Source organism: Bactrocera tryoni, chromosome 1, assembly GCF_016617805.1.
Source record: "Bactrocera tryoni isolate S06 chromosome 1, CSIRO_BtryS06_freeze2, whole genome shotgun sequence".
NCBI classification, from domain to species: Eukaryota; Metazoa; Arthropoda; class Insecta; order Diptera; family Tephritidae; genus Bactrocera; species Bactrocera tryoni.
Window position 1 is genome coordinate 31,335,852 of NC_052499.1, and position 27,715 is coordinate 31,363,566.

The 27,715-nt window shown below is 35.2% G+C and overlaps 2 protein-coding genes and 1 pseudogene across 5 annotated transcripts; 2 read left to right on the forward strand and 1 right to left on the reverse strand.

Annotated features, from left to right (window-relative positions):
- Positions 1 to 16,132, forward strand: LOC120766790 (C-1-tetrahydrofolate synthase, cytoplasmic). 4 transcript variants are annotated; one of them, XR_005704619.1, is made up of 13 exons: positions 6 to 192; positions 10,598 to 10,669; positions 10,733 to 10,943; positions 11,178 to 11,537; positions 11,866 to 11,977; positions 12,663 to 12,888; positions 12,952 to 13,125; positions 13,186 to 14,337; positions 14,401 to 14,686; positions 14,755 to 15,024; positions 15,101 to 15,229; positions 15,340 to 15,702; positions 15,822 to 16,132. XR_005704619.1 is itself a non-coding variant. In XM_040092489.1 (11 exons), exons 2-11 carry the CDS (start codon positions 553 to 555, stop codon positions 14,995 to 14,997), a joined length of 2,901 nt encoding a protein of 966 aa, XP_039948423.1. In that variant the 5' UTR covers positions 108 to 192; positions 247 to 552. The 4 variants fall into 4 exon arrangements, 3 of the variants coding, with proteins under 3 accessions (XP_039948424.1, XP_039948422.1, XP_039948423.1); XM_040092489.1 differs by lacking the exons at positions 15,101 to 15,229; positions 15,340 to 15,702; positions 15,822 to 16,132 and adding an exon at positions 247 to 617 and having other exon boundaries at positions 108 to 192; positions 14,755 to 14,997; XM_040092488.1 differs by lacking the exons at positions 15,101 to 15,229; positions 15,340 to 15,702; positions 15,822 to 16,132 and having other exon boundaries at positions 14,755 to 15,065.
- On the forward strand, positions 1,819 to 2,966 carry LOC120766791 (probable methyltransferase-like protein 15 homolog). The gene has a single exon (XM_040092491.1). The coding sequence runs from the start codon at positions 1,844 to 1,846 to the stop codon at positions 2,921 to 2,923; it is 1,080 nt and encodes a 359-aa protein (XP_039948425.1). The 5' UTR covers positions 1,819 to 1,843; the 3' UTR covers positions 2,924 to 2,966.
- Positions 16,119 to 27,715, reverse strand: part of LOC120766604 — a 19,320-nt pseudogene continuing 7,723 nt past the window's right edge.

Genomic DNA, 27,715 nt, shown 5'->3' on the forward strand with positions numbered 1-27,715 from the left:
GTATTATCAGCTGTTTTCTCGAATACTTGGTCTTATGAAATCGCATTGTCTAATGGAAATGTTAGTGGATTCCTAGTAACAATACCTTATCGTAGAACAACATTGTTTATCAAGGCGAGTTATGTCAGTTCAATATAAAAGATTTCTTAAAGTTCTGGAGAAGTGGCCGACGGACAAAACAAAAGTGGGCAGGTATGCAATAACGTTATTCACTCATAACTTTTCATCTTTCCATTCTCATTGTAGCAACACGTTATCTAATGTACTTACGATAAATTACGTTCTATCAGTCAATACTATTGCTGATTATTGAAAGTACTTGATTTGTGTTTTACAGAAGTGCATCTCAAGTACAGATTACTTGGCTTTTCGTTTGATTATTGACTTATTGCACTACTACTATTATAGTTGCAGTATTATAATATTCTTAAAAGAGGTGCTGTCGCTAAAAGGTAGTTAAGCTGGCGCAAGATCAATTTTTGTGTCATTACTATTTGGGCCTCCTAATAAATCAAAAGATTTTGCACAGTGTGTTGATTGTTACTGTTGAAAATGTGCTCAAAATACGCTTATCAAAAAATTTCGGAAGAATACATCCTTGGTGTTTCATCTAACGAGTAAGTTAAATCCTTTATATATAGTATTTCGTCTAAATCCGGCTGAAGCGTAAGGCCTCCTCGTGAATTGTTATCTTGTCGCGATGAGGCCGGCAGTAGCTTAGCTACTGGCAGGACCTCCCAATCCGATAAGGTCAAAGGTGTATGCTGAAGACAAAACAATCCACATAACACAATCATTTTACGAGGATAAAAAATTAGTAGACCTACCAACGAACTAAAGAACCTGGGCTACCGTTTCCACGACAGTCGAATCTACGTAACCGGAACGGACCCGAAATTTTTATCCGACCAGGGTCTGTCATTTTGGTAGAATTCTGCCGATACAACAATAACAACAACAACAGCCCCGGGCTAATCACCCACTGATGATACTTGATTACTGAAGACAAAAACTTAAATGGTTTAATATGTTGAGTTTTTTTTTATATGAATCGATACAGGCAGAATTATCCTACAGTTTGAAGACGCTGATAAGAAGGTAGTAGTGATCAACAAAGTTGAAGGTTTTTTGTTGTAGAAATTTTTTTTATTACTCAGATTAAGTTAAAAATTATTTGAATTCGGTGTGATTGAATTAATTTCTTCCATTCATTAATGTCAGAATTGCTTCAACTCTAATTTCGATGGTTATATAGAATCATATTTGAAATTAGAATTGAAGTTCACAATATCAAGAACTTGTTAACAGATCATCCCAATTCGTAAGAAAAGTAATTATAACTTCCTCACACCTCTTTAAGAACTTTTATATCTGTATCGTACATTTAAAAGCGTGTCTATTGCTACAAACATGTTATAAATCCTTCTTTTCATTGATATTTTAAATGTTATTTTGTAGTTCGTTTCATTCTAACATACATTTATCGAATTTTAATAGGGACTTGGGAGAGCAGATACGAAAGCAAGTCAAAATTCTCTCTAATCCAGCTGGCCTTACTGCTGAGGTCAATGTCGAATTAAATGCACAAATTGATTCTTTAGAAAGATTAGCTAGTAATATTTACGCTAAGAAATATCAGCGGAGGTACGCTTCTACAGCAACAGGATTGTCAGCGGAACAGTGCAGTCAAGTGCTGTCGTCTGAATTTTTACAGTACCTCAATGATGAAAAAGTAGGCGAAAAGGGCGAAAGTGATTAAAATATTATACGAAAAACTGTTATAAAAACCAAAACAAACATTAGTTTATAATTAGCAAGGGATCGTGTTTTAAATATCTTATTAATGATAATGCTTCGTCGAATTAACCAACCCTTAATATATTTAAAGTCTAACTACAACACTGCTACGAATAGCACTGATGGACGAATAGTTAGACATGTACCTGTGCTCTGTGAGCAAGCAATTAACTATCTTAACCCAGGTCCTCGAAAAATTTTTATCGATATGACTTTCGGGGCCGGTGGTCACAGTAAACAGATTTTAGAAAAACACAACGATATAAAAGTATTTGCTCTTGATCGAGATCCAGTTGCATATGAGCTCGCTATTTCCTTAAGTAAAAAATATTCAAATCGACTAATACCATTATTGGGAAAATTTTCTGATTTGCCGAAGCTTTTAAAAGAGCATAAAATAAAGAAGCATTCCATTGATGGCATACTGTTTGATTTCGGTTGCTCTTCGATGCAATTTGACGACGCGGACCGTGGCTTTTCTATTTCTAAAAATGGTCCTTTGGACATGCGCATGGATCGTGGACGAAATGGTGACCAAGTTACAGCCGCAGATGTTCTTGCTCGTGCCGAGGAAGCTGACCTTGTGAAAATACTGCGAATGTATGGTGAAGAGAAGGGAGCGAAAAAAATTGCTCGTGCGATCGTTGAGGCACGCTGTTTTTATAAGATTGATACTACCAAACAGCTATCTGATTTAGTGGCCTCGTGTCTTCAAGATACACATCGATTGGACAAAATTCAGCGGCCCACACACATAGCCACAAAGACGTTTCAGGCATTGCGCATATTCATTAATAATGAATTAAATGAGATCAATTACGGTATGATATTAGCTAACGAGTATTTGAGACACGAAGGCCGACTTGTCGCTATAACCTTTCATTCACTTGAGGATACAATAGTAAAGCGACATATAAACGGGAATGTAATCGAAGGCCTTGCAAATCCGGTGCCGTTGAAATATTGTGGTCATGATATATCACATGATAAGGAATTAATTGAAATGTTTGTACGATCGAATTGGAAGCAGCTACATAAACACGTAATTCTTCCCAACGAGGAGGAAGTGATGAAAAACAGCCGAAGTAGATCTGCTAAACTACGAGCTGCAATTAAAGTAAAATGACATTGTTGAAAAGAAAATAATAAAGTTAAAAAAAGAATATTCAGCCAATAAGCTAAACAATTTTAGATGCTATACAGAACTCATATGTATAAATTATAACAGGAAAGGAATGAAAATAAAAAAATTTAAGAAACGAACAATTTCATATATTTCCTCAACACATCTTCAATCTTCAAGTGTAGTGATATATTAATTTTGAATTATGTCAGAAAAGGTCATATTAAGATTTATTTATCTTCTTCTTCTTAATTGGCGTAGAAACCGCTTACGCGATTATAGCCGAGTTAACAACAGCGCGCCAGTCGTTTCTTCTTTTCGCTACGTGACGCCAATTGGATATTCCAAGCGAAGCCTGGTCCTTCTCCACTTGGTCCTTCCAACGGAGTGGAGGTCTTCCTCTTCCTCTGCTTCCCCCGGCGGGTACTGCGTCGAATACATTCATCGTCCAAGCCTCTGCACCATGTAGCAGGGCGGGAATTATGAGCGACTTATAGAGTTTGGCTTTTGTTCGTCGAGAGAGGACTTTACTTTTTAATTGCCTACTCAGTCCGAAGTAGCACCTGTTTGCAAGAGCAATCCTGCGTTGGATTTCCAGGCTGACATTGTTGGTGGTGTTAATACTGGTTCCTAAATAGACGAAATTATCTACAACTTCAAAGTTATGACTGTCAACAGTGACGTGAGAGCCAAGTCGCGAGTGCGACAACTGTTTGTTTGATGACAGGACATATTTCGTCTTGCCCTCGTTCACTGCCAGACCAATTTTCTGTGCTTCCTTGTCCAACCTGGAGAAAGCAGAACTAACGGCGCGGGTGTTGAGGCCGATGATATCAATATCATCGGCATACGCAAGCAGCTGTACACTCTTATAGAAGATGGTACCTTCTCTATTTAGTTCTGCAGCCCGAACTATTTTCTTCACGATAGGGAGTCGCCTTGTCTGAAACCTCGTTTGGTATCGAACGGCTCGGAGAGGTCCTTCCCGATCCTGACGGAGCTTTTCGTGTTGCTCAACGTCAGTTTACACAGCCGTATTAGTTTTGCGGGGATACCAAATTCAGACATCGCGGCATAAAGGCAGCTCCTTTTCGTGCTGACAAAGGCAGCTTTGAAATCGACGAAGAGGTGGTGTGTGTCGATTCTCTTCTAACGGGTCTTTCCCAAGATTTGGCGCATGGTGAATACCTGGTCGGTTGTTGATTTACCAGGTCTAAAGCCACACTGATAAGGTCCAATCAGTTTGTTGACGGTGGGCCTTAATCTTTCACACAATACGCTCGATAGAACATTATATACGATGTTGAGGAGGCTTATCCCACGGTATTGGCGCAGATTGTGGGGTCTCCTTTTTTATGGATTGGGCAGAGCACACTTAAATTCCAATCGTTGGGCATGCTTTCGTCCGACCATATTTTACAAAGAAGCTGATGCATGCTCCTTATCAGTTCTTCGCAGCTGTGTTTGAATAGCTCGGCCGGTAATCCATCGGCCCCCGCCGCTTTGTTGTTCTTCAGGCGGGTAATTGCTATTCGAACTTCTTCATGGTCGGGCAATGGAACGTCTGATCCATCGTCATCGATTGGGGAATCGGGTTCGCCTTCTCCTGGCGTTGTGCGTTCACTGCCATTCAGCAGGCTGGAGAAGTGTTCCCTCCATAATTTAAGTATGCTCTGGGCATCGGTGACTAGATCACCTTTGGGGGTTCTATAAGAGTATGCTTCGGTTTTGAAACCTTCTGTAAGCCGCCGCATTTGTTCGTAGAATTTTCGAGCATTACCCCTGTCGGCCAGCTTGTCAAGATCTTCATACTCACGCATTTCGGTCTCTTTCTTTTTCTGTATGCAAATCGTTCGGCTGTCTGTTGTGATTACAGCTTCTCGGCGTCGAACCTTCCTTGTGTTTGTTGACGTGCGTTTTTTGCTGCACAGAGACGGGTGCGAATCTTGGCTGCAACAAGATAGTGGTCCGAGTCGATGTTAGGACCTCGGAGCGTACGCACGTCTAGAACACTGGAGACGTGTCTTCCGTCTATCACAACATGATCGATCTGGTTGGTGGCTTTTCGATCCGGAGACAGCCAGGAAGCTTGATATATCTCCTTGTGCTGGAATCTAGTACCACAGATAACCATATTTCGAGCCCCGGCGAAGTCGATCAGCCTCAACCCATTTGGGGAAGTTTCTTCGTGGAGGCCGAATTTACCGACCGTAGTGCCATAGATACCTTATTTGCCCACCTTGGCGTTAAAGTCGCCAAGCACGATTTTGACATCGTGGCGGGGACAGCTCTCATAAGCGCGTTCCAAGCGCTCATAGAAGGCATCTTTGGTCACCTCGTCCTTCTCTTCCGTCGGGGCGTGGGCGCAAATCAGCGATATGTTGAAGAACCTCGCTTTGATGCGGATTGTGGCTAGACGTTCATTCACCGCAGTGAATGATAGTACTCGGCGATGGAGTCTCTCTCCCACCACGAATCCCACACCAAACCTGCGCTCCTTTATATGGCCACTGTAGTAAATGTCACAAGGACCTACTCGTCTCAGTCCTTGTCCCGTCCATCGCATTTCTTGGACGGCGATGATGTCAGCCTTTATTTTCGCGAGGACATCAACCAGCTGGGCAGCGGCACCTTCCCAATTAAGGGTCCGGACATTCCAGGTGCATGCCCTGATATCGTAGTCCTTATTTCGTTTGCCCTGGTCGTCATCAAAAGGAGGGTCTCTCATCCGAGGCTTGTTGTTCCTTTTCATTTCGCCTTCTCACTTTAGCTCGCCTTCGAACGGATGTTCTTAGGCTACCCAGAGGATACTTGGTCAAAGACCGGAAGTTGTGAGCTGCTTGAGCCATGTGTAAAAGAATCGTTTCTGGCCACTCGCAAGTGAATGGCGATCAGAGAACTTTCCCACATGCGTGAACTTCTACACATGACTCCATCCTCCTAGATTTATATATAGAAGTAGTAGTAGTAGTAGTAATTTTATTTACGCGTTCAACATAAGAGCAGTTTAGTAAAAGTGCCAAGTTTCATATTAGCTTCTTTGAATAGAATTCAACGAAATTAGAAATTAAGGAGATGATGTCAAAATCGTATAGGTGGTAATAAATCAATGTCTATTATTCTTTATTCATATAATGTCACTTATGTATATTGAAACGGTTATTAAATTAGTTAAATAGGACGGAAATTTACTTTCAATAAATTTTAAAGATACAATTCTCGAATTATGTATCGCGTTCAGTAATTTAAATTTTCAAAACCTTAGACTTAAAGGTTCTACTGTTGGGATGTGTTATCATACCGTTTACAAAATTGTACCTTATGTATAGTGAGCGATATTTTTCTAAACTATATAGCGTAAAGTATTGCAACTGATACTGTCGGACAATGTGAAAGCTTTATTGATTTTCATAACAGTTCCTGCAATATAATTTTAACTTTTGAATTAATTGGGTTACGTTTATATTGCCTCTAAATTGCTTTTTGAAATTTTATCTATATATGGACAACATAATACAATGTATTTTCAATGGGGTATCATCCCAAAGTTTCTATGCTTTCCACCACAATTGCTCCTTTAAAGGTCACTCTATATGTTCTCAATCGGGTTGAGATCAGGAGATTGACTAGGCAACTGCATACAGATCACTTTTGTCTCCTTGAATCACTCAGATACCAACCTCTATGTAAGTTTTCTTCAGCATATCCCCGCATAACTTCTCTCAAAAGCGGTCAATGTGTCTTTTATACAAAATAAAGAACTAACGTTTTGACAGGAAAAACATCCCCACGTACTCTAGTAAATTCAATTAGCACAGAGTAGAAATCTATAATACCAAAAAATAATTGAATTTTGACTGCAGTTCAACCGAATTATTTTGATTATTGATTATTTGAGTTGATATCGATAGTATCGAAACTTAAACCAAAATGCAGTTGTGTTGAAACCGTAATAGGGGTCTAAATAAAATAACGTTCAAATATATTTTGTATACACAGACAGAAGCTTTCTAATAGGTATCATCACGTATACATACATTTTGTTATCATCTGCAACAAGGAAATTTGTACAGTACCACAAATAAGCTGAACAGATGTCACTTATCCAGTAGAGTGTATAACATTGCTCCGTGAGTTGAAATTCACATCATCTAGGGCCTTTTCAATTTAACTTAGTGCAGTTTCCCGTTAGCGTTACATTTAAGTCAAACTTTGTATGGTGTACAAATATGGATAGAATTTCCAATTTTATACATAAAGGTTATTCGGTTCAATATCTATTTTACTAGTGATTTGATTTTCAAAGAAGTTTGCAATAATAAAAATGAAATGACGAATGTGAGATCGCTTATTGTCAGAAACTTTGACACAAAAGCAGTCTAACAGTGGTGCGATCTATACTCTTATATTACTTTATATGAAATAATATTATATTAATTAAAAATCTTTATGTTTAGATTCATCAGATCAGAGATTATCTCAATTTTACAACGAGAAAACCAAAACAAAGAGTGACAAAATCAGATAGAATTTAAAATTTTGTTATATGGGAAGTATAATGTCTTCCCATTTCCTATACAAATTTTTAAACCCTTCCATAAAGCTGACAAGAGAATGTAATGTCCCAAAATGGGATAAAATTTGTCGAAAAGGTCCGTCATTGTCCCACCTACTGTCAGTTTTTTACTCATATGCATTCTTTACAATCTTTCCGGTAATTTATATCAATAGACTGATTTTGCCTATCTTTAATAAGAACTATTATTCTCTAAGTCACGTTTTTCGGGAAATTCCACATTAAAAACAGTTGCTCATGTAGAAGTCGCCGGGCGTATTTATTCCTTCAAATGTTACTATTACAGATTATATTGAGGTGGATAGCCGGGAACGAACTGGCTGATCAGCTTGCCCGCTCTGCAGCATCCACCAACATGGTAGAACCGGAACATTTCATAGCGGTTGGTCCCCACATCATAAAGGAGCTGCTCCGTAATGATGAAGTGGGTAGGGAGAGGCATTGACAATAACTCCCAGGCATGCGCCATGCAAAGTTGCTAATGAATGGTTACAACCTCAAAAGGTTTAAATATGTAATCAGTCTCCCAAGGGAAAAACTCAGGCTACTGGTAGCCTTCTACACTGGCCATTGCAAGTCAAGAAGCACTTATTTAACATGGGCCTAGCTTCTTGTGCAAATTGTCGGTTTTGCGACTTGGAGTCTGAAACTCCAGAACACCTGCTGCACAGCAGTCTATAGACGCAGGACTAAGGCCCTTAGATTCATGTTTCTAAATAGGGATCACATCGCCTCAATAGCACCTAGCAGTATATTGGAACTCGTCAATTTGCTGAGACTAGTTAAGACGTTGTGAGTGAGGAGAGGGCACAATAGACCCTAGGTCGCGGTGTAATCCTCATTTAATTATCTGTCTGTCTATCTATCTATATTAAGGAGGGCATTGAGATTTGCTAAGCCGAATAATCAATTGTTATAATATTGTAAAACCGAATATTACAGACCCAACGACTATGAATTATAGAGTCAGGAAAACGATGAGGATTCTGATGAAAAATTATGTAATACATGCCTTTGCAACTTAAAATTCCTATTTAAATACGATTATTAATACAACTGGCGATCACTACAAAGTAATTAACAGATAAAATAACTTTTCAGTGAAGCAAACGAGCAAAAAATATACTGGGTTTGTCCGGAAAGTAATAGGGCTGAGTCGATTTTAAAAAAATTATTGAACCAATCGTTTCAATTTTTTAAAAACTTTTAAAATAGGCTCCTCTGTTTTGATGCAGCGCTGCCAGCGCGATTAGCCTTAAGAGCCGAGGAGCATGCTGCTTGGATCCCTTCTGAAGTCTCAAAATGCTTGCCTTTCATCGGCCTTTTCAGGCAAGGAAACAAAAAAAATTCAGGATCATACACAAATATCCATGACTCGTCACCTGTGATTACGTTATTCAAAAATTGGGGGTCACTTTCACACATGTTAAAATTTTCTTGGCACACTTACATTCGTTGCAATTTCTGGTCGTCAGTGAGCACTTTTGGGACCATCTTCGCCCACACCTTTCGCATGTTCAAGTGCTCCATCACAATGGCAAAAGAACCACAGATTTTGACAAATTTAATATCTGGGCAATTAAACGAATACTTAGTCGACGGTCCGAGTTCAAAACTTTGCGCACACAAGTCATATTGTCAAAAAAGGCCTGGTGCCACCGAAAAACACCACTTCTTACTAAAGCAGCATCTGGGTAAGCCTGCTTGATCATATCGAAAGTCTCTGTCGCAGATTTACCGGGTTTCACACAGAATTTATTTACCTTTAGTGTCGATCAATATGTTTGACATTTATAGAAGGTATATGTATGCATGTATATAAACTTAAATTATAAGCTTTCATATACAAAATTGTGATAATACATTCTACCAATTGTTACAATATAATCACAGTCTGGAACCAAACATGCAAGTATATAACATTTGGGAATATACATACATATATAGTATACCAGTTTATTAGGGTGTCTCATTGTTTATACAATGTCGCTATACACTTACTGAAACTTATGTATGTATATGTTATGTATGTGGAACAAAAATATTAGCAAACATTTCATAGAGAACTATACTTATCTATCTCCAAAAACACCGTAAAATTGCATATCAAAACCTACAAATAAGTTTTTGAAAATACAAAATTTGTTTTAGTGTACATTTTGTACAAAATAAGAAGTAACACGTATATATGTACATATTTCTATTTTCGGACTCTGTTGTTAGCAATGGTCAACGCTGAGTTCTAATCAAACAGATTTTGAACATGCGTTCTTATTTTAAGTTTAAGAATTCAAAGCCAATCAAACGAGGTAAATTATACAATATTTTATAAAAGCAAGGTATATACCGTTTCGGAATTTTTTGGAGTGTCCTAATACTTTTATTTGGATTTATAAGAGAGATAGTAGCGTTCTCAGCGTATCCGTCGCACGTTGTCAAGTTACAACCAGGCTATAAAATCTTTACATAACAAATTACTTGGCTATAATTTAGCATTAAATCACCTACTATACATATTCAGTTCTAAACCTCTTGTGCACCGCGAATGAAATATATTTAGTTTATTTAATTAGTTAATTAGCTTAAATTTGATTTTCTTAGCAGTTTACCAAGATTAGTTTAAATATCCCCAATCAGTCGTCATATACCGTTGATATGCACCTACTCTTAAATACGTCCTACAAGCTATCGCTCGCGCTCAAAATTATAAGAGAACGATCAACACTGCCAACAGATAATTTTTAAGGCTTCTATGTCTTTACCAGTTTGCAGTTCTGGTATCATACATATGCACAATTTACAAAATATTAAATGTCATCACGCCTATTTTACCCTCAAATAGACATTATCGACACATTTGGGTGATAATACTTGCAATCAGTTGTAGAATTAAAACAAGTTTACTTGCATGACCTGAAGATCACATCGATAATCCAGTACAAACCGAACTTAATTTGTGTTGCTGATCAAGCTGTGCTACAAATTCGTTAAACACTAGTCATAGAAGTGCATTTCGCTTTTGACTTTTGAATAGAACGGTTCAGATTAACTTTTGTAAAGGAGAGTGGCATATTTTTTGAACGGACTTTTTTGTGCTTTAGATCCTTTCCAGAAACTTCAACAAAAAAGATGTCGGGTAGCGCCAAACTGATTTCAGGCACCGAAGTGGCCAAGTAAGTGTTATTGAATTCATGAAATCAGTGTGTCAGACTCAACATTTCCTAATCGTTTTTAAGTGAAATTCGTGCGTCTTTAAAACGGCAAATTGAAGATGTAAAGGCTAAGCTTTCCAGTTTTACACCCGGCTTGCGAATTTTACAAGTGGGTGGGCGTGAAGATTCAAACGTTTACATTCGCATGAAGGTAAAGGCTGCAACAGAAATTGGCATTACCGTTGAACACATAAAACTTCCAAGTACTGTGGCCGAAGTCGATTTGCTGGAGAAGGTAAGTCATCCCTTCAGTCAAGTGTTTATGCCAAAACGTTTATCAACAATAAATCAATCAAAAAATAGTCCGCGGATAAATGGACAGTGATAATCAGTAATTGTTGTGAACAAATATTTAAGTAGTTCATACATACGTATACTTCAGATGTATATATCTATAAACATTTTTGTACACAGATATATGAACATACTTATACATATGTATATCAAGAATGTAATCTATCTATTCTAGATAACGGAACTGAACTTAGATCCCAATGTACATGGCATTATAGTGCAAATGCCTCTTGATTCTGAGACTAAAATTGATTCTCATAAGGTAACCGACGCCGTTTGTCCAGATAAGGATGTCGATGGGCTACATACCGTAAATGAGGGACGTGTTTCTATCGGAGATTTAAATGGATATCTACCATGTACACCATGGGGTTGTATTGAATTGATTAAACGGACGGGTGTCCAAATTGCAGGAGCACAAGCTGTTGTCCTAGGTAGAAGTAAAATCGTTGGTACGCCTGTGTCACAGCTGTTAAAATGGGAGAACGCCACAGTGACCGTTTGCCATTCCAAAACTAAAAACCTGGAGCAAATTGTGAGTATATTCGAGCAATAATGCTGAATATTTGTTTCTTAATTTTTATGTCATTTGGAATGTGATAATTAATAAATAACTCCCTCTTAATTGTTGCACAATTCTCTACATACAAAAATAATAATTTGATGATGGTTTTTTTATAAAAAATTGGTAAAGTGGATGTGCAACTGGAACATAAAAAATATAGTTTGTAATTACATAAAAAATTTTAAATATTTTTTCCTATCAATAAAGGAAGAATTGTTTAACTTGGATTTGTGTTCTCCTTGTAGTCGAACTTCATCTGGTAATTAAGTAATTCAATTGTGTATTTATTTATTTCTAGTGCCGAAACGCCGACATTCTAGTCGTTGCCATTGGTGTGCCAGAATTAGTAAAAGGAAGCTGGATCAAACCAGGAGCTGTTGTTATTGACTGTGGCATTAATGTTAAGCCAGGTAAATACATTCTTCCGTATACTATGTATATTAGGGTGTCTGTTATTTTCCAAGTTAATTTTATTTGCAAACGCCTCCTGAAGTTTCAGTTTTTGCCCTAAAAAAGTTCCAATGTAAACAGCTTTTTATTTTGAACTTAAACCGTATATAAATCATTTTACTTCTCCCATATATTAAATATGGGGTGTTTCACCTTTCTGAATGTACATATATAAACTATCTACTATAAATAAGGTAAGAATTATATTTAATCACAATTAGTATAAAAAAGTATAGAAGGTTAGACCTGGCTGCGATTTCATTTCTTACTGTTTTGTTTTAAAATGCTTTCTGTATTTTAAAAATTCTTCTTCCGCAATATGTGGATTTATAATTACTTTAACATATACGGTATTTTTCCCCTGGGAAACTGGAGTACGTGATTGGTTAAAAGTCAAGATTGAGATAAGAAAAACATAGAGATGGTCTATAACTAGTCGAAGAGATTAAGTCAAGTTGTTATCAGTTCAAGTTGTTTGGCCCCGGGTCAGTATTTGCGTAAACAACTTTTCGTGATTCGAATAGGAGCATTATAGCAGCGTGCGATGCCATATCTTCATAACATCATTTCTGAACTTTTAAATAATAAAAATAATTCTTTTGATCTGCTCTTAATCAAATAAAGTAAATGTTGTAAATGTTCTAGATTCTACCAAACAAGGAAACTCGCGGCTGGTCGGTGATGTTCTTTTTGACGAAGCAAAACAAGTAGCTTCATTTATTACTCCAGTTCCTGGCGGCGTTGGACCAATGACTGTAGCCATGCTAATGAAAAACACTGTTCGTTCGGCTTTGTCAGCTGCTGAAAAATTAGTACAAACCACTTGGGATTTGGCACCGCTTACTTTGGCTAAAGTTAGACCTGTACCATCGTAGGTGTTGTTTGTTTTTTGTACGTCTTATTAGTGTAACACCTTTTGTATTTATGTTTATAGAGACATCATTATTGCGAGATCTCAAAAGCCCAAACATATCTCCAATTTGGCCAAAGAGATTGGGTTGATAGGCAGGGAGATTTCACTTTATGGAGACAAAAAAGCAAAAATATCCTTGAGTACGGTAGACCGCTTGAAAAGTCGTTCTGATGGTTCATACATAGTGGTAGCTGGGTTAGTATTTTATTTTTATGTAACTAGTATTTTTTTTTTATTCTTTTTTATTTTCGTTAGTATTACACCCACTCCCCTTGGAGAAGGTAAAAGTACAACACTGATTGGGCTTGTTCAGGCACTTTGTGCCCATAAAGGTCGTAATGCAATTGCTTGCATGAGACAACCATCACAAGGTCCCACTTTTGGAATCAAGGGTGGAGCTGCTGGCGGTGGCTATGCACAAGTCATTCCAATGGATGAATTTAATTTGCATTTAACGGGCGATATCCATGCTGTTTCGGCAGCCAATAACTTGCTTGCTGCCCAATTGGATACCCGTATTTTCCATGAAAATACCCAAAAGGATCAATCGTTGTACGATCGGCTGGTACCACGAATTAAAGGTCACCGTAAATTTTCGAATATTCAACTGCGCCGTTTACAGCGGTTGGGAATTTCGAAAACCGATCCTGATTCATTAACACCAGAAGAACAAAGCCGTTTTGCCCGTTTGGATATCGATCCCGACACAATAATGTGGGAACGTGTCATTGATATTAACGATCGTTATTTACGTGAAGTAACAATTGGTCAATCGCCCTCCGAGAAGAATTTCACTCGTAAAACCTCATTTGCCATCTCAGTTGCTAGCGAAATAATGGCTGTGTTGGCACTTGCTACAGACATGGAAGATATGAAACAGCGGCTAGCAAACATGGTGGTGGCATTCGATCGCAAGGGTAGGCCTGTGACTGCCGATGATCTAGGTGTTACTGGTGCACTAACTGTTCTACTGAAGGATGCTTTAGATCCTACTTTAATGCAAACTTTAGAAGGTACACCTGTTCTGGTACACACTGGTCCATTTGCAAATATTGCGCATGGATGTTCCTCAATAGTTGCTGATAGAATCGGCCTGAAATTGGTGGGTAAAAAAGGTTTCGTTTGTACAGAAGCTGGTTTTGGTTCTGATATTGGCATGGAAAAGTTCTGTAACGTCAAATGTCGTTTCTCTGGTCTCAAACCAAATGCAATGGTGCTAGTAGCCACAGTTCGGGCTCTGAAAATGCATGGTGGTGGAGCTGCAGTCACCCCAGGAGCTCCGCTCAATAAGCAATATACCGAAGAGAATTTGGAATTGCTTGAAAAAGGATTACCTAACCTTCTTCAACACATTTCCAATGGTCAGAAATTCGGTTTCCCAGTTATAGTAGCCATTAATCGCCACACGTAAGTTATACCATCCGATTATGTTCCATTAAAATTATATAAAATATGTATGTGTATTTTTAGGTCCGACACGGAGGCGGAACACAATCTCATAAAGCAAGCTGCTTTAAAAGCCGGTGCATTTGCAGCTGTCTTATGTACGCATTGGAGCGATGGTGGTGAAGGTGCCTCCGAGCTTGCCGATGCGGTGATAAAGGCGTGTGAAAGTCCAAGTGGTTTTAAATTATTATATGATATTAATTTACCTCTGGAGGATAAAATGAATATAATTGCACAAAATATGTATGGGGCAGCCAAAGTTGAGTTAACTCCAAAAGCTATGGATTCTTTGAAAAAACTGAATGCTGCTGTAAGTAAAATGATTTTATTAGTTCTAATACCTAATAAATGTCTATAATTCTTCTAATTATTTTTAAGGGTTTCGGTACCTTACCGGTCTGCATGTCTAAAACTTCCGGCTCATTAACTGGCGATGCCGCCATTAAGGGAGCGCCCAAAGGATTTACTCTCACTGTTCAAGATATGTACGTCTCTGCAGGAGCTGGCTTCGTCGTTGCTATGTGTGGAGAAATCACTAAAATGCCTGGTCTTTCAACTCGTCCTGCAATATACGACATTGATTTAAACACTGAAACTGGAGAAATTGAAGGATTGTTCTAAGGTTGATCGCTTCTTATGTACTATAAAGTAAATAATATATAATTAATAAATAAATGTGTAAACTTACATTTATAAAATGTCCTTTCATTCATTTTAAATTAAGTTTTCAATTAAAAGAAATGCTATCGTCGGCCGCACCAAAACTATATTACTCTTCACAGAAGCTTTTTATAGCATAAAAGGGAATCAAGATATCTTGATCTTCACTTGGATCGATCAGTATGAAATGCAGGTAAATGCTATAGTCGTCCGCTTTGAACAATTTTTTCAGAAATTTTAACGCATTAAATGCCAAATTTCATGAAGATACATTATTAAATATAAAATTTTCCATACAATAAGGGCTTGAGTTTGATGGATCAGTTAGTATGACAGCTTTATCTTATAGTGGTCCGATTTGGCGGTTCCGTCAAATTAGCAGCTTCATTGGGAGAAAAGGACGTAAGCAAAATTAAATTGATATTTTAAAAACTGAGGTTCTAGTTCGCGTATATATATAAACTGTTGTGTTACGTTACAACTGCACCAGCATCTTCGAATGTCAATTACTAGTTTATCCACCCATTTGGACTCAGAAGAATTATTTCCAACGTCAACCTCAAACATGGTGAAACCATCAATAATAAATACTGCCGTGAATTGTTTGATAGATTTCGATTTGTGATCAAAATTAAGGCAGATTGTAGGATAAAGACTTCAGCCCAGGTAATATGTAAACTTAAACATTTTTAAAAATAATTAGAAATCTCAATTAATATACTGTTAAAATTAATTTCATAACGGCTTAACTTATTATTTTATTATTGCGTTTTATTTGTTAAAAGATACATGTACAAATTTAACAGTAGTCAAGCAATTGGTTCGTGAGAATGACATTTTTAATGGCGGAAAGTTAAACATTTTTTTAAAAAGTATGTGATGTTAATGAAGAACTAATATATTGCTGAATAATAAAGCCAAACTATTATTCGAATGGTATTGTTCGAACTCTCTGTCAAGCGAGGAAACCATTCGTAAGTGATTTGCTAAATTCCGGAATATATGAGAACCGAAGGCGATGAACCCACTGCTAAAGAAGATACAAGAGGAAAAATAAAGAAGATAATAGAGGAAAGTGATACTCATGAGGCCTCAATCGCAACAATGAAATATTTGCGCACGCACAAGTTATCCTAAAGGGATATTCATGTATAATAATTGAAAAATATTTTACGCAAAAATACTACGTACCAAATTTTTTTCAAAACTACATACTCACTTCGAAAGTTGCATCTTCATGTAAATCAAATAATTCGTTATTTTCGTCAGAACTGTGATTATGTACAATATGTATACAGATAATTCATATATAGTGAATTTACAGAGTAAAAAAACAATGGCAGTCACCTGGTTGATTGATCGTAAGCACCTCGCAGTGATAATTTACGATTAATCACAGGATTTGAACCTTCCACTGAAAAAATATTTGTATTCGGTATATTATGGCGGTTCAAAGTCGATGACATTGAGCCAAACTTAGGAGCCTCGAATGCTTTTATTTGTCGCTTGAAAGCACGTGTTTTCAATACAAATAGTAATGTCAAGGTGATTGTGGTTAGAGACAAAATTGCGCATGCAGCTATCAAAGCAATCAGCACCCAGTTAACAACAGTTGGATCCACAACATTTTCCGAAGCCAAGTGAGGGACATCATTCAAAATTAGTTGCCGTTTTTGCAACAAAATTTGTAACTTTATTTTTATTAACGTATGTATATGTACATATATACATGTATATACATACATACATATGTAAGTCACATATGGATTTAATGATCAATTCAAATTTTTACCTTTGTATCTCGAAACCATCTACAGGATCATTATTTTTGACAAAATGGGCAATGACATTTGTTATGAAAACCATTGTGTCGTTGCTTTCGAGTCTATTAAGAAGTATATGGTGGGTGCTGTCTTCGATGAGATCAATGTTGCACATATCGTAGCCGTATGCTTCTTGAAATATTTCGCGAATCTAACCAGATGAAGATAGCAGTAAAATATAATATTATTATTAAGTGAAATGTGTATTTCACAGGAAACCGAAATGAAACATACAAATCCTACGTTGCTGTTGATAGCTACAACCGAACTCAAGAACACAAACTTAACGCGATCTTTCTTAGATACAACGTAAATCTTTATGGCTGCATTGGTTTTATGGGGAGGATTAGATGTATCTTTAGCAATAACTTGTTTATCAAAAAATCCATGCATATCCTCAGGGATATAATTTTCCAATCTAAGAGTTCCAGTCGTATGATTCATGGTAAAACGATTTGTTTTATGCCTGTCAATACCAGCAGCGATGCTTTCAATGGAGGTTTCGCCGATATTATAAAATACTGTATCGTTAACGTCAACATCATCCGCATCTGAATTATAAATTATTTATCTATACATTACATATATAAACTCTTTCTTGCCTTTCCGACCAATATCTCCTTTCCAATCGCATCATTTACAGAAACTCCTCCAGAGTACAAAGCTTGAGAAAATATTGGCGCATTATCATTGACATCGTTAACCTATAAGTGAGCAGTCGAACAACGATTATGATCTTTTTTATGAATTAAGTTCAATAAGAAAATTATTGGTTACTCAAATCAAGAGCGTATGCGAAAATTCGCCTAGCTCAGCAGAAGAACCTTTCAAAATTAACTACAACTACCCTATATTTAGAAAACAAATTTTCAATGTCTTCTTAAATGAGTAACTGTGTTGTGCTAGTTAAAAAATAGTAATAAAAGATAGCAATGCAAGAAAAAGTTGCTTGGACCTAAATTATTTTTCTATTTTATTGTTTTTGCACATTACCCCTCAACTTCAAAACTCAATGAACACTTTAGTATTCAGATATTAGATTTCTTCTATATACAAATAATCTTACGATGAGTCGATACCTAATTCATCAGAATTTATTAAATATCCACTATTAATACATTCAAGGCCAATTACGGCAGTAGTAAATATTCGTGTTTTTTACGCCCTATTTTTTATACCCTGAACAGGGTATATTAAGTTTGTCACGAAGTTTGTAACACCCAGAAGGAATCGTCGGAGACCCTATAAAGTATATATATAAATGATCAGTATGTCGAGCTGAGTCGATTTAGCCATGTCCGTCTGTCCGTCTGTCTGTCTGTATATATACGAACTAGTCCCTCAGTTTTTAAGATATCGTTTTGAAATTTTGCAAACGTCATTTTTTCTTCAAGAAGCTGCACATTTGTCGGAACGGCCGATATCGGACCACTATAACATATAGCTGCCATACAAACTGAACGATCGGAATCTTGTATGGAAAACTTTCACATTTGACAAGATATATTCACGAAATTTGTTATATATTATTTTCTAAGGCAACAATGTAATCTCCGAAGAAATTGTTCAGATCGGTTAACTATAGCATATAGCTGCCATACGAACTGAACTATCGGAATCAAGTTCTTGTATGGACAACTTTCACATTTGACAAGATATATTCACGAAATTTGGTATATATTATTTTCTAAAGCAACAATGTAATCTCCGAAGAAATTGATCAGATCGGTTAACTATAGCATATAGCTTGTGTTCAGTTTGTATACACTTAGTTACTAACAGAAATGCACCTGTGAAGGGTATTTAGCTTCGGTGCAACCGAAGTTAACGTTTTTTCTTGTTTTCTTTTAAGCTCAAAACATTAATTAATTAAAGTATTTCTTGTTTTAAATAAAATGATATTCGAACAAAATCCTTTGCGGTTAAAAGGAACTGTTAGGAACAAGAAACAGAACAGAGCCAAAAAGTATAATAGAAAATGCACGTGGAATTCGGCACTGAACTCACAACCACTCTGCGGTAGCTAAAACCGAGCAGCGCTGAGCGAAATTAGCTAGCTACGCAAATGCGTAGATTAACCCGCTATATATGGAAAAGGTGTTAGATAGGTATATAAAATTATATTTTGAATAACTTTTGACGTTTTCAATTGTTAACTTAAAACGTAATTTTGTAAAGTAAAAATAATTTTTATTTGCCCTAACATTATTGTTCATTCCGTAAATTCCAGCAGGAAATGTTATTGGCTAACTTACATACATATGTACTGACTTGTCTCTATAATTACGTCAAGGATGAAATTCGCGTTTTTCGCGTTTGTGACGTTCCCATTTTTATCATTTGAGAGCTTAATGCGTATTTGGAGTTGGGGTTCCAATTCCCGATCCAGTGATTTAAATAGTCGCAGCGATAGCGTATTCTTGTTCAGCTGAAAATATTTGGCATGATGTATAAATACATCACCTGAAATGACCAAATTTGTGTATTCGTATATTATTTACATGACATTATAACAAATCACACCTAAGATGAAATAGTAAAGTTTGAAACGGTCCTCATTTTTCTCCAAACCTCCAAACCTTGGGATCATAAGCTTCTGGTAAAACACGCACTTCTTGCATACCCAATTCATTTTCTAAAAAAATAAGATTTAATAATAAAATTATATTTTTTTGAATTTCATACAAACCTGTGAAGTTGGTATAAAAGAAATTATTAAGGAATACCGGATTTTCTGATCTGTCTACGCAAACGACTTTAAGATTGTGAATTTCACTGGAAGAAGTGCCTCCGCCATGCACTGCATGAATATTTAACTGATTTAAGGATATTATTAAATTTTCATTTATTGAGGGAAATAGTAGATTTATTTCGTGCACATTTTAAAGAAAATTAATTATATGAAATCGAATAAATACATTGAAATCAACAGAAATAATTAAAATTAAAGGATAAAATAATTAATGACAAGTTGGACTATTCATTACAATATTATGCTTCTTATTCATTTAAAAAATATATAGTTTCTTGATAACATGAAGCAGGAATTCTTAAGACGGCAGTCAAATAATGCTTTATTTCGAGTTAGTGTGCAATATCAACCGAAGATGTTAGTTGGGTCTAAGTAATCAGAATGGACTCTGCCAATAACTGTCGCTTCATTATTAAATATAGAAATTTTTTTTTAAATAATTTTTACAATAAACAGAATACTCTAATGCCTACACAATATTTCTAAAAATGTTTGATATAAAAATACTTTCTGAGATACACGAAATTTAGATGTAATTTAGAAATAGTCATGTATGGCAAATTTTAATGGTTACTACGAAATAGAAATATTATAGGTCTACAAATTATATACATACTTACATACATACATACATATGTATCTGAACATTGTTTTTTTATACATCCTATAGCAGGAATTTAATGACGCCTCGGTTAAAAAGCAAGTTTAGCAAATGAAAAAATTGCAACGTGACGCATATGGGTAAAATTTGTTACTCTATTATTATTGATTTATACTCTTACGTAATAAACGTCGGCCGGAAGTTTATGTTTCACGTAAAGACTAGATTGCTTCCGATTTTCTTTAATATAATAATACTCATGGGCATCTGTGAAAAGTATTAGCGAGAGATTGGTTTTGGTATATTACACTATGCGTATTGTTTTTCGTTGTGAGCTATACAAAAATTAAGTACCTTAACTATTGGTAATTACTTTACGTAACTAAGCAACTTATCTTCTCTAATAATGTTTATGACTTTATAAATTGTTTTTAAAAATTTCGACGTTAAGTATTTGATTTTTGTATCGAGATAATAAAAGCTATTTTACATTATTCACAATTAAGGGTTTGGTGTTTAGCTAATTGAATTATATATCTGAATAACGGGATCCATATGAATAAAACTTTAATAAGGAGTAGGCGAGCTAAGATATCTGACATATGAAAATAATCAAAACAAAAAAGAACATTAACTTCGGCTGCACCGAAGCTAATATACCCTTCACAGGTGCATTGCTTTTAGTAACTAGGTGTCCGGTTTGTATGGAAGCTATATGCTATAGTAATCCGATATGAACAATTTTTCGGAGATTATGTTATTACTTTTAGCAGTAATCCATATAAGATGTCGTGAAGATACCACGTCAAATGCGAAAGTTTTCAATACATGCCCTTGATTCCGATCGTTCGGTTTGTATGGCAACTATATGCTATAGTGAGCCGATCAGAACAATTTCTTTCGATATTACATTATTTCTATAAACAATAAATCATACCAAATTTCGTGAAGATATGTATATCGTCAAATGAGGAAGTTTCCCATGCAAGCATTTGATTCCGATCATTCAGTTTGTATGGCAGCTATATGCTATAGTTAATCGATCTGAACAATTTCTTCGGAGATTACATTATTATCTTAGAAAATAACCTGTGCCAACTTTTGTGAAGATGCATTGTCAAATGTGAAAGTTTTCCATACAAGAACTTTATTTCGATTGTTCACTTTGTATGGCAGCTATATGTTATAGTGTTCCGATACCGTTCCGACAAATGAGCAGCTTCTTGAAGAGAAAATGACGTTTACAAAATTTCAAAACGATATCTTTAAAACTGAGGGGCTAGTTCGTATATATACTCCACACAGACAGACGGACATGGCTAAACCGACTCAGCTCAACATACTGATCATTTATATATACACTTTATAGGGTCTCCGACGCTTCCTTCTGGGTGTTGCAAACTTCGTGACAAACTTAATATACCCTGTTCAGGATATAATAATACTATTGTGATCTACATGGAAATACCTTGCGTTACAAGTTTGAGAAAGTTTATGTACTATAATATAGTATAAGTAAATATGTTATTAAGTAAATGTGTGTATATTCAAAATGTATATTTACCAAAGTCTGATGGCTTTATTGGGTTTGGGAAAAATTATTTTTGGGGCGTGAAAATTATATGCATGTACGTATATGTAGAAGAACTAGTCAATCTGGATAAGCGAGATGCAGCAATTTCTATACGCCAAAGCTCATAATAACCCCTTAAATTCTTGTTAGTGATTAAATATCCATTGTTGTCAATTCGGAATAAGTCGTTGTAATTTTTTACATGAATGGCATTACTTTGCGCTGAAAAAAGTGTTCTTTTTGATAAAGTTTCTGGTTACAAATACTCTGGTCAGATAAAATGTTTGATTGTAGTTGACTGCACTAGAGTTCAGATTTTATTGTTATGAGTAAATAATATATCAGAAATAACAAATTTTTCAAAATAGTAAAAAAAAGGAAAACGTTGACCTCTGACGCTGTCCTTCGAAAGAATCGCTCTATAATTTATCAATTCTATACTATAACAACCCAAGCATCATCGTGAATTCAAATGTATACAGGTATCACGAATTTCTTAAAACTTACCTTGTGAAAAATGAAATTAATGAAATCGTATTTTCATGACATGAATATAAGAAATTTAAATATTTCAATTATGTACATATGTATGTATGTAGAGCTCTCAGAACTCAAGAGCCTAACAAAATGACTATGTTATTATAGCATCAAATAGTTTGATCAAGATATTACCTGGTGAAATATTTGCTATGGCGAAACTTATCTGTGAGTAAGGGGTATTCTCTTCATCTATGTCTACAGCTTTTAATGCGATCTTGCTGTATGTTTCCTTAAAAGAAAATATGTTAAAAAACGCTAAATGTGCTTAATTAACCGATATTAGTTTTTATTTTTAATAAAATATATATAGTTATGTAATATATACTCTTAAAATGGTTACCTTTAAATCAGTTTCTGAGAACTCTGGCGAGAATATTGAAGAATGTATCATTGTAAGCGCATTGTCTTTGACATCCAACAGCGTTATATTAGCAAAAGTGTATATCTGATTTATAGCTAAAACCGTTTTAAAAAATTACATTTTCCCAAAGCCACTATTTTCATACGACAACATATTTTCAAGGAAATATTTGCATACTAATCTTATTTTTATGTATTGTTAACATAAATATTCTCTCAATATATATAGAACCATTTAATTAATTTATGGAAATGTTTTCCCCTTATTGGCAATAGTTGTTGGATAATTATATGAGAGACAATATTGACTTGACTTAAGTACTGCGTTTTTAATTTATATAAAATTGTAAATAGAAACAAAGCTCCCACTCAGAAAGAATTTTAAACGGAAAAGAAGAAGTACCTGGCATAAATTTGTTTCATAAAAACGTCATTCTTTGAGCAAGTACTGCAGAGAACGTATGTATATTTATTAGAAAGTAGTAAAATTGCATTACCTTGCCCAAGTAACATTTCTTTCTTAATTAACATTACATTTAGCGCAATAGAGCTAATTGCTAAAGTTACTGTAAAGTTTGTATTAGTATTTATTAGTTATGAGTTTTATATTCAAAAATAGTTTTGCTATAAATTTCGTACTTACGTCCACTTCCGGAATTGTGGTCTCTAATCTCAATTTCAATTACGTAAAATGTTACACCATTGTCTCTGTCTAAAACCGTATTATTTTGGAAATTCACAGATAAAATTCCATCCAATTTATTTAAAAGACCTTTGAGTATTTTAATAAAAAATCGAGTCGACTGGATTAGAATTGTCCAAAGAAAAATAGAATATTTCTAAAAAGAATTAATAGTAAAAATATATTAAATTAATTTATTTTCACTTTAGCACAATAAAAAGCACCAATAACATAAGTGAACAAAGAAACCTTCGTTATCAGTACATCTGCCTACCTGGTGCATATTTGCATCATGAGTAGTGACGGCGGTATTGAAGCTGTTATGGACTGGCAAAGGATTGAGACAAAAAAGACAAACAAACGGCCTATTTACAGCTCACCAAACGTTTCAAAGAAAAAACTATTGTTAGACCCAACACCTGGAACGTCCAAGAATTCTAATCGGTTTGCGATTCTTGAAAGCAGAGTGGAGACAGAGGATAAAGAGGAGACTGGAAGTGCTGAAAAGAAAACACAAAAAGACAAAGATGAATCAACTGAGCGAAATACGATTCCGAAGCCTCCGCCAATAATACTGGCTAACGTTAATGATATTAAGGGTATGCTAAATTACATATCGAAAACTGTTTCCAAAGAAGTTTTTACATATAAGTCACAACGCGATGGTCAAATACGCGTTATGATTAAATCCGTGGATACTTATAGAAAATTTATAACAACACTTAAGAAAGACGAGGTTTTATTTCACACATATCAGTTAAAACAAGAGCGTTCTTTTAGAGTTGTAGTTAAGAATCTACATTTCTCTACACCAATTGACTCAATTAAAAGTGAAATTGAAGAGTTAGGACATAGCGTAAGGAATATTAGTAATATTAGGAATCGCATTACTAAGCATCCATTAAATATATTTTTTATTGATCTTGAACCGAACAATAACAATGCGGAAATATATAATTTGAAATACTTAAGCAATGCAGTTATTAAAGTAGAGCCTCCCAGGAAAGTAACTGATATAGTACAATGCTTTCGATGTCAGGAATATGGACATACCAAGATGTATTGTACAAAGACATTTAGATGCGTTAAATGTTCTATGTGCCATCCAACCACAGAGTGTCAGAAAGACAAGGATTTACCTGCCAAATGTGTTAATTGCTTACAAGATCATGCTGCTAGCTATAAGGGCTGCAAAATTTATGAAGAATTAGTTGCAAAGCAGAAACCTAATAGTCGTTTCTTTAGTCAGCAATCAAGTAAAGCTCCTCAGGAGCATAAGGTTTCCACTTCTTACGGGACAAATGATTTTAACAACAGGAGTAGCTGCCCAACTTATGCACAGATACTACGCGGAAATAGAAATTTAAGTAACGAGGATCCATTCGAAAGAATCGAGGCTTTATTAGCAAAACAATTTGAATTAACAAACAATCTCCTCAATATGATATCTCTGTTAATATCAAAAATATGTAAGTAGATATTCGAATTGCTATATGGAATGCGAATGGGCTTACCAACCACACAGAAGAAGTAAAAATTATCCTCAAATCGGCACGATTCCGATTACTTTGGCGGCGGGGTAAAGAAAACGAATTTCCATATAAATGGGGTATGTGCGGATAGGGTAGCTTCTCCAGAGGAGGAATATCCGAAAATAATGTAAAAATAACTAAAATTTTTTGAAATATTCACGTTTAAAAATTCAAAAATTTGCACTAAGAAAACATGTTATTTCTCTATGTTTCTCTAAATTTTTTCACATTTTTCTCTTGTTATATTTAAATATACACTTTAAAGATTGAAATAAGTTCACATTTCACTTTTATTTTGTAATTTTTTACCTATATTTATTAATTTAAAAATCACTTAGAACACTAATCGTTGAAAAGGTTAGATTGTTTACAATTATGAGGAAAACGAGCGTTGCCACATCTCAAACACCAAATTTGTAGGATTCTTAACGATTTTTCTTTGTTTATATACATATGTATATATACATATGTTTACATATATACTATACATATGTAAGTATATGTATAATATGCGATTTATGTTTAATAAAAATAAATAAGTAAAAATCTATAATAATATTGTAAAATTTATATCATATCGGGGTGACTGAAGTACTTTCGCGTAATACTCCTTTCTGCGTTGGCGGCCTTCGGCCGCGCTTTAAAAAAATACTTCGAGCGAATACCCGGGGTGACTGAAGTACTTTTGCGTAGTACTCCTTTCTGCGTTAAAATAAAAAAAATATATTGAGTTTCGTTATAAAGTGGTTATATTTTTTGGTTATCTTGCACTAATATTCAAACAAACTTTGAGTTTTCATTACAAAATGGTTAAATATTATTATATAATATTATTATATAATATTAGTATATTATATTACATATTTGTTTATTAAATTTAATTAAAGAACATATCCATATGAATGGATAGAGGAATTTTGGGAAAAAAGGCATTTCAGCGAATTTCCTTATTATCACATGGCAGCGCTCCATTTCGTCGTAATTTTAGCACACACATGATGTTCACTACGAGTGTAAAATGTAATTTTAAAATAAAGATTTCTTCGGTAAAAAAACTGTTAAAAGTGTAAAATGTGGATTTATTTAAAAGTTTATAGTTTAAATTAATTAATTTGAAGTGAAAAATGTGAGTAAAGTGTGTTTAATGCGGTAAAATAGCTTGTTGAAATGCTCGAATTTTGGGAATTTTTGAACTTTAAGTTCGAATATCTCGTAAACTAAGCGTTTGCGGTACCAATAACCCTATATATTTTTTAATCAGGAGGACTTCCTCTTTCCAACGGTACCTTCAAATCGCGGCGCCAAAGAAATCGGAATTGTGCCCTCAAATCTAATTACATTGATATATTTTTGATATCAGAAACTCATTTTACAAATAGGTCAGACTTTAAAATTCATGGATATGATCTAATTGTTGCAAATCATCCAGATAATAGAGCTCATGGTGGCTCTGCGATATTAATAAAAAGCGGGCTTAAATATAATATCGTGGAAATAATAAATGAAAACGCTATACAGGCCGCTTGCATTAATGTTAAATGCATGTCATTTAATATTAATGTGTGCTCAGTGTATTTTCCACCACGATTTTGTTTCAAAGAACAAGACTATTGCAATTTTTTTTAGAAAACTTGGCTGTAAGTTTATAGGCGGTGATTATAATGCCAAGCATCCTTGGTGGGGATCAAGATTGGCAAATCCCAAGGGAAGAGAGTTGTATAAATGTATAAATACCAACAATTTTTCAACAATATCTACGGGGAAACCAACGTATTGGCCATCAGACCCCCGTAAAATACCAGATATTTTGGATTTTGCAGTTTATTTTGGAGTATCACGACATCATCTGGATATTTCTGACAACTTTGACCTAAGCTCAGACCATTGGCCTATTATAATTACTTATGGCGCTGCTCTTCCAGCACTCTCAAATAAATATAAAATTGTCACACCTAGGACAAATATTTTGCTACTTCAAGATTGGATAGATACCAAACTAAATACAAATATTTCTCTCAAAACTGATTTAGAAGTGGATACGGCTGTGGAAACATTTACAAACATCATTCATGAAGGAGGTATGAGGAGTACTGCACCAGCTAAAACTATGGTAGCGAATACTGTTTTTATGTCAGCTGAGCTTAGGAACCTTATAAGTAACAAGCGAAAGCTTCGGAAAATTTGGCAAACCAGTAGGTGTCCATTAGATAAAACAAGGTACAATACAGCATCAAACCAACTTAAAAAACGCTTACATGAAATAAGAAATGAAGCAACTGCAGAGTTTCTTAAAAGTCTGGAACCTAACGCGAAAGACTACGAATACAGCCTTTGGAGAGTTACCAAATATTTAAAGCGACCTACAAAGCGAAATGTTTCCATACGTAATTATAACGGAGATTGGTGTAAAACTGCCATAGATAAGGTTGAAGCATTTGCACAACATTTATACTCAACGTTTCAACCAAATTCAAACCTTGCACCTGAAGATACTGAAATAATACAGTTCCTGGATGTACCTTGTCAAATGTGTCTTCCAATTCGTAAAATAACTGTTTCTGAAATTAAAGAAGAATTCGCCAAACTGAACCAAAAAAAGGCACCAGGCTACGATAAAATTGACGGAAGAGTTACGAAAATGCTCACTCAAAAGAGTATTATATTTTTATCCCTAATTTATAATGCAATTTTGAGGTTACACCACTTTCCTACACAATGGAAATGTGCGGAGGTTATAATGATTCCAAAACCAAACAAACCCGAAAATATTTTGTCGTCCTACCGTCCTATTAGCTTGCTGGTGACATTCTCTAAAG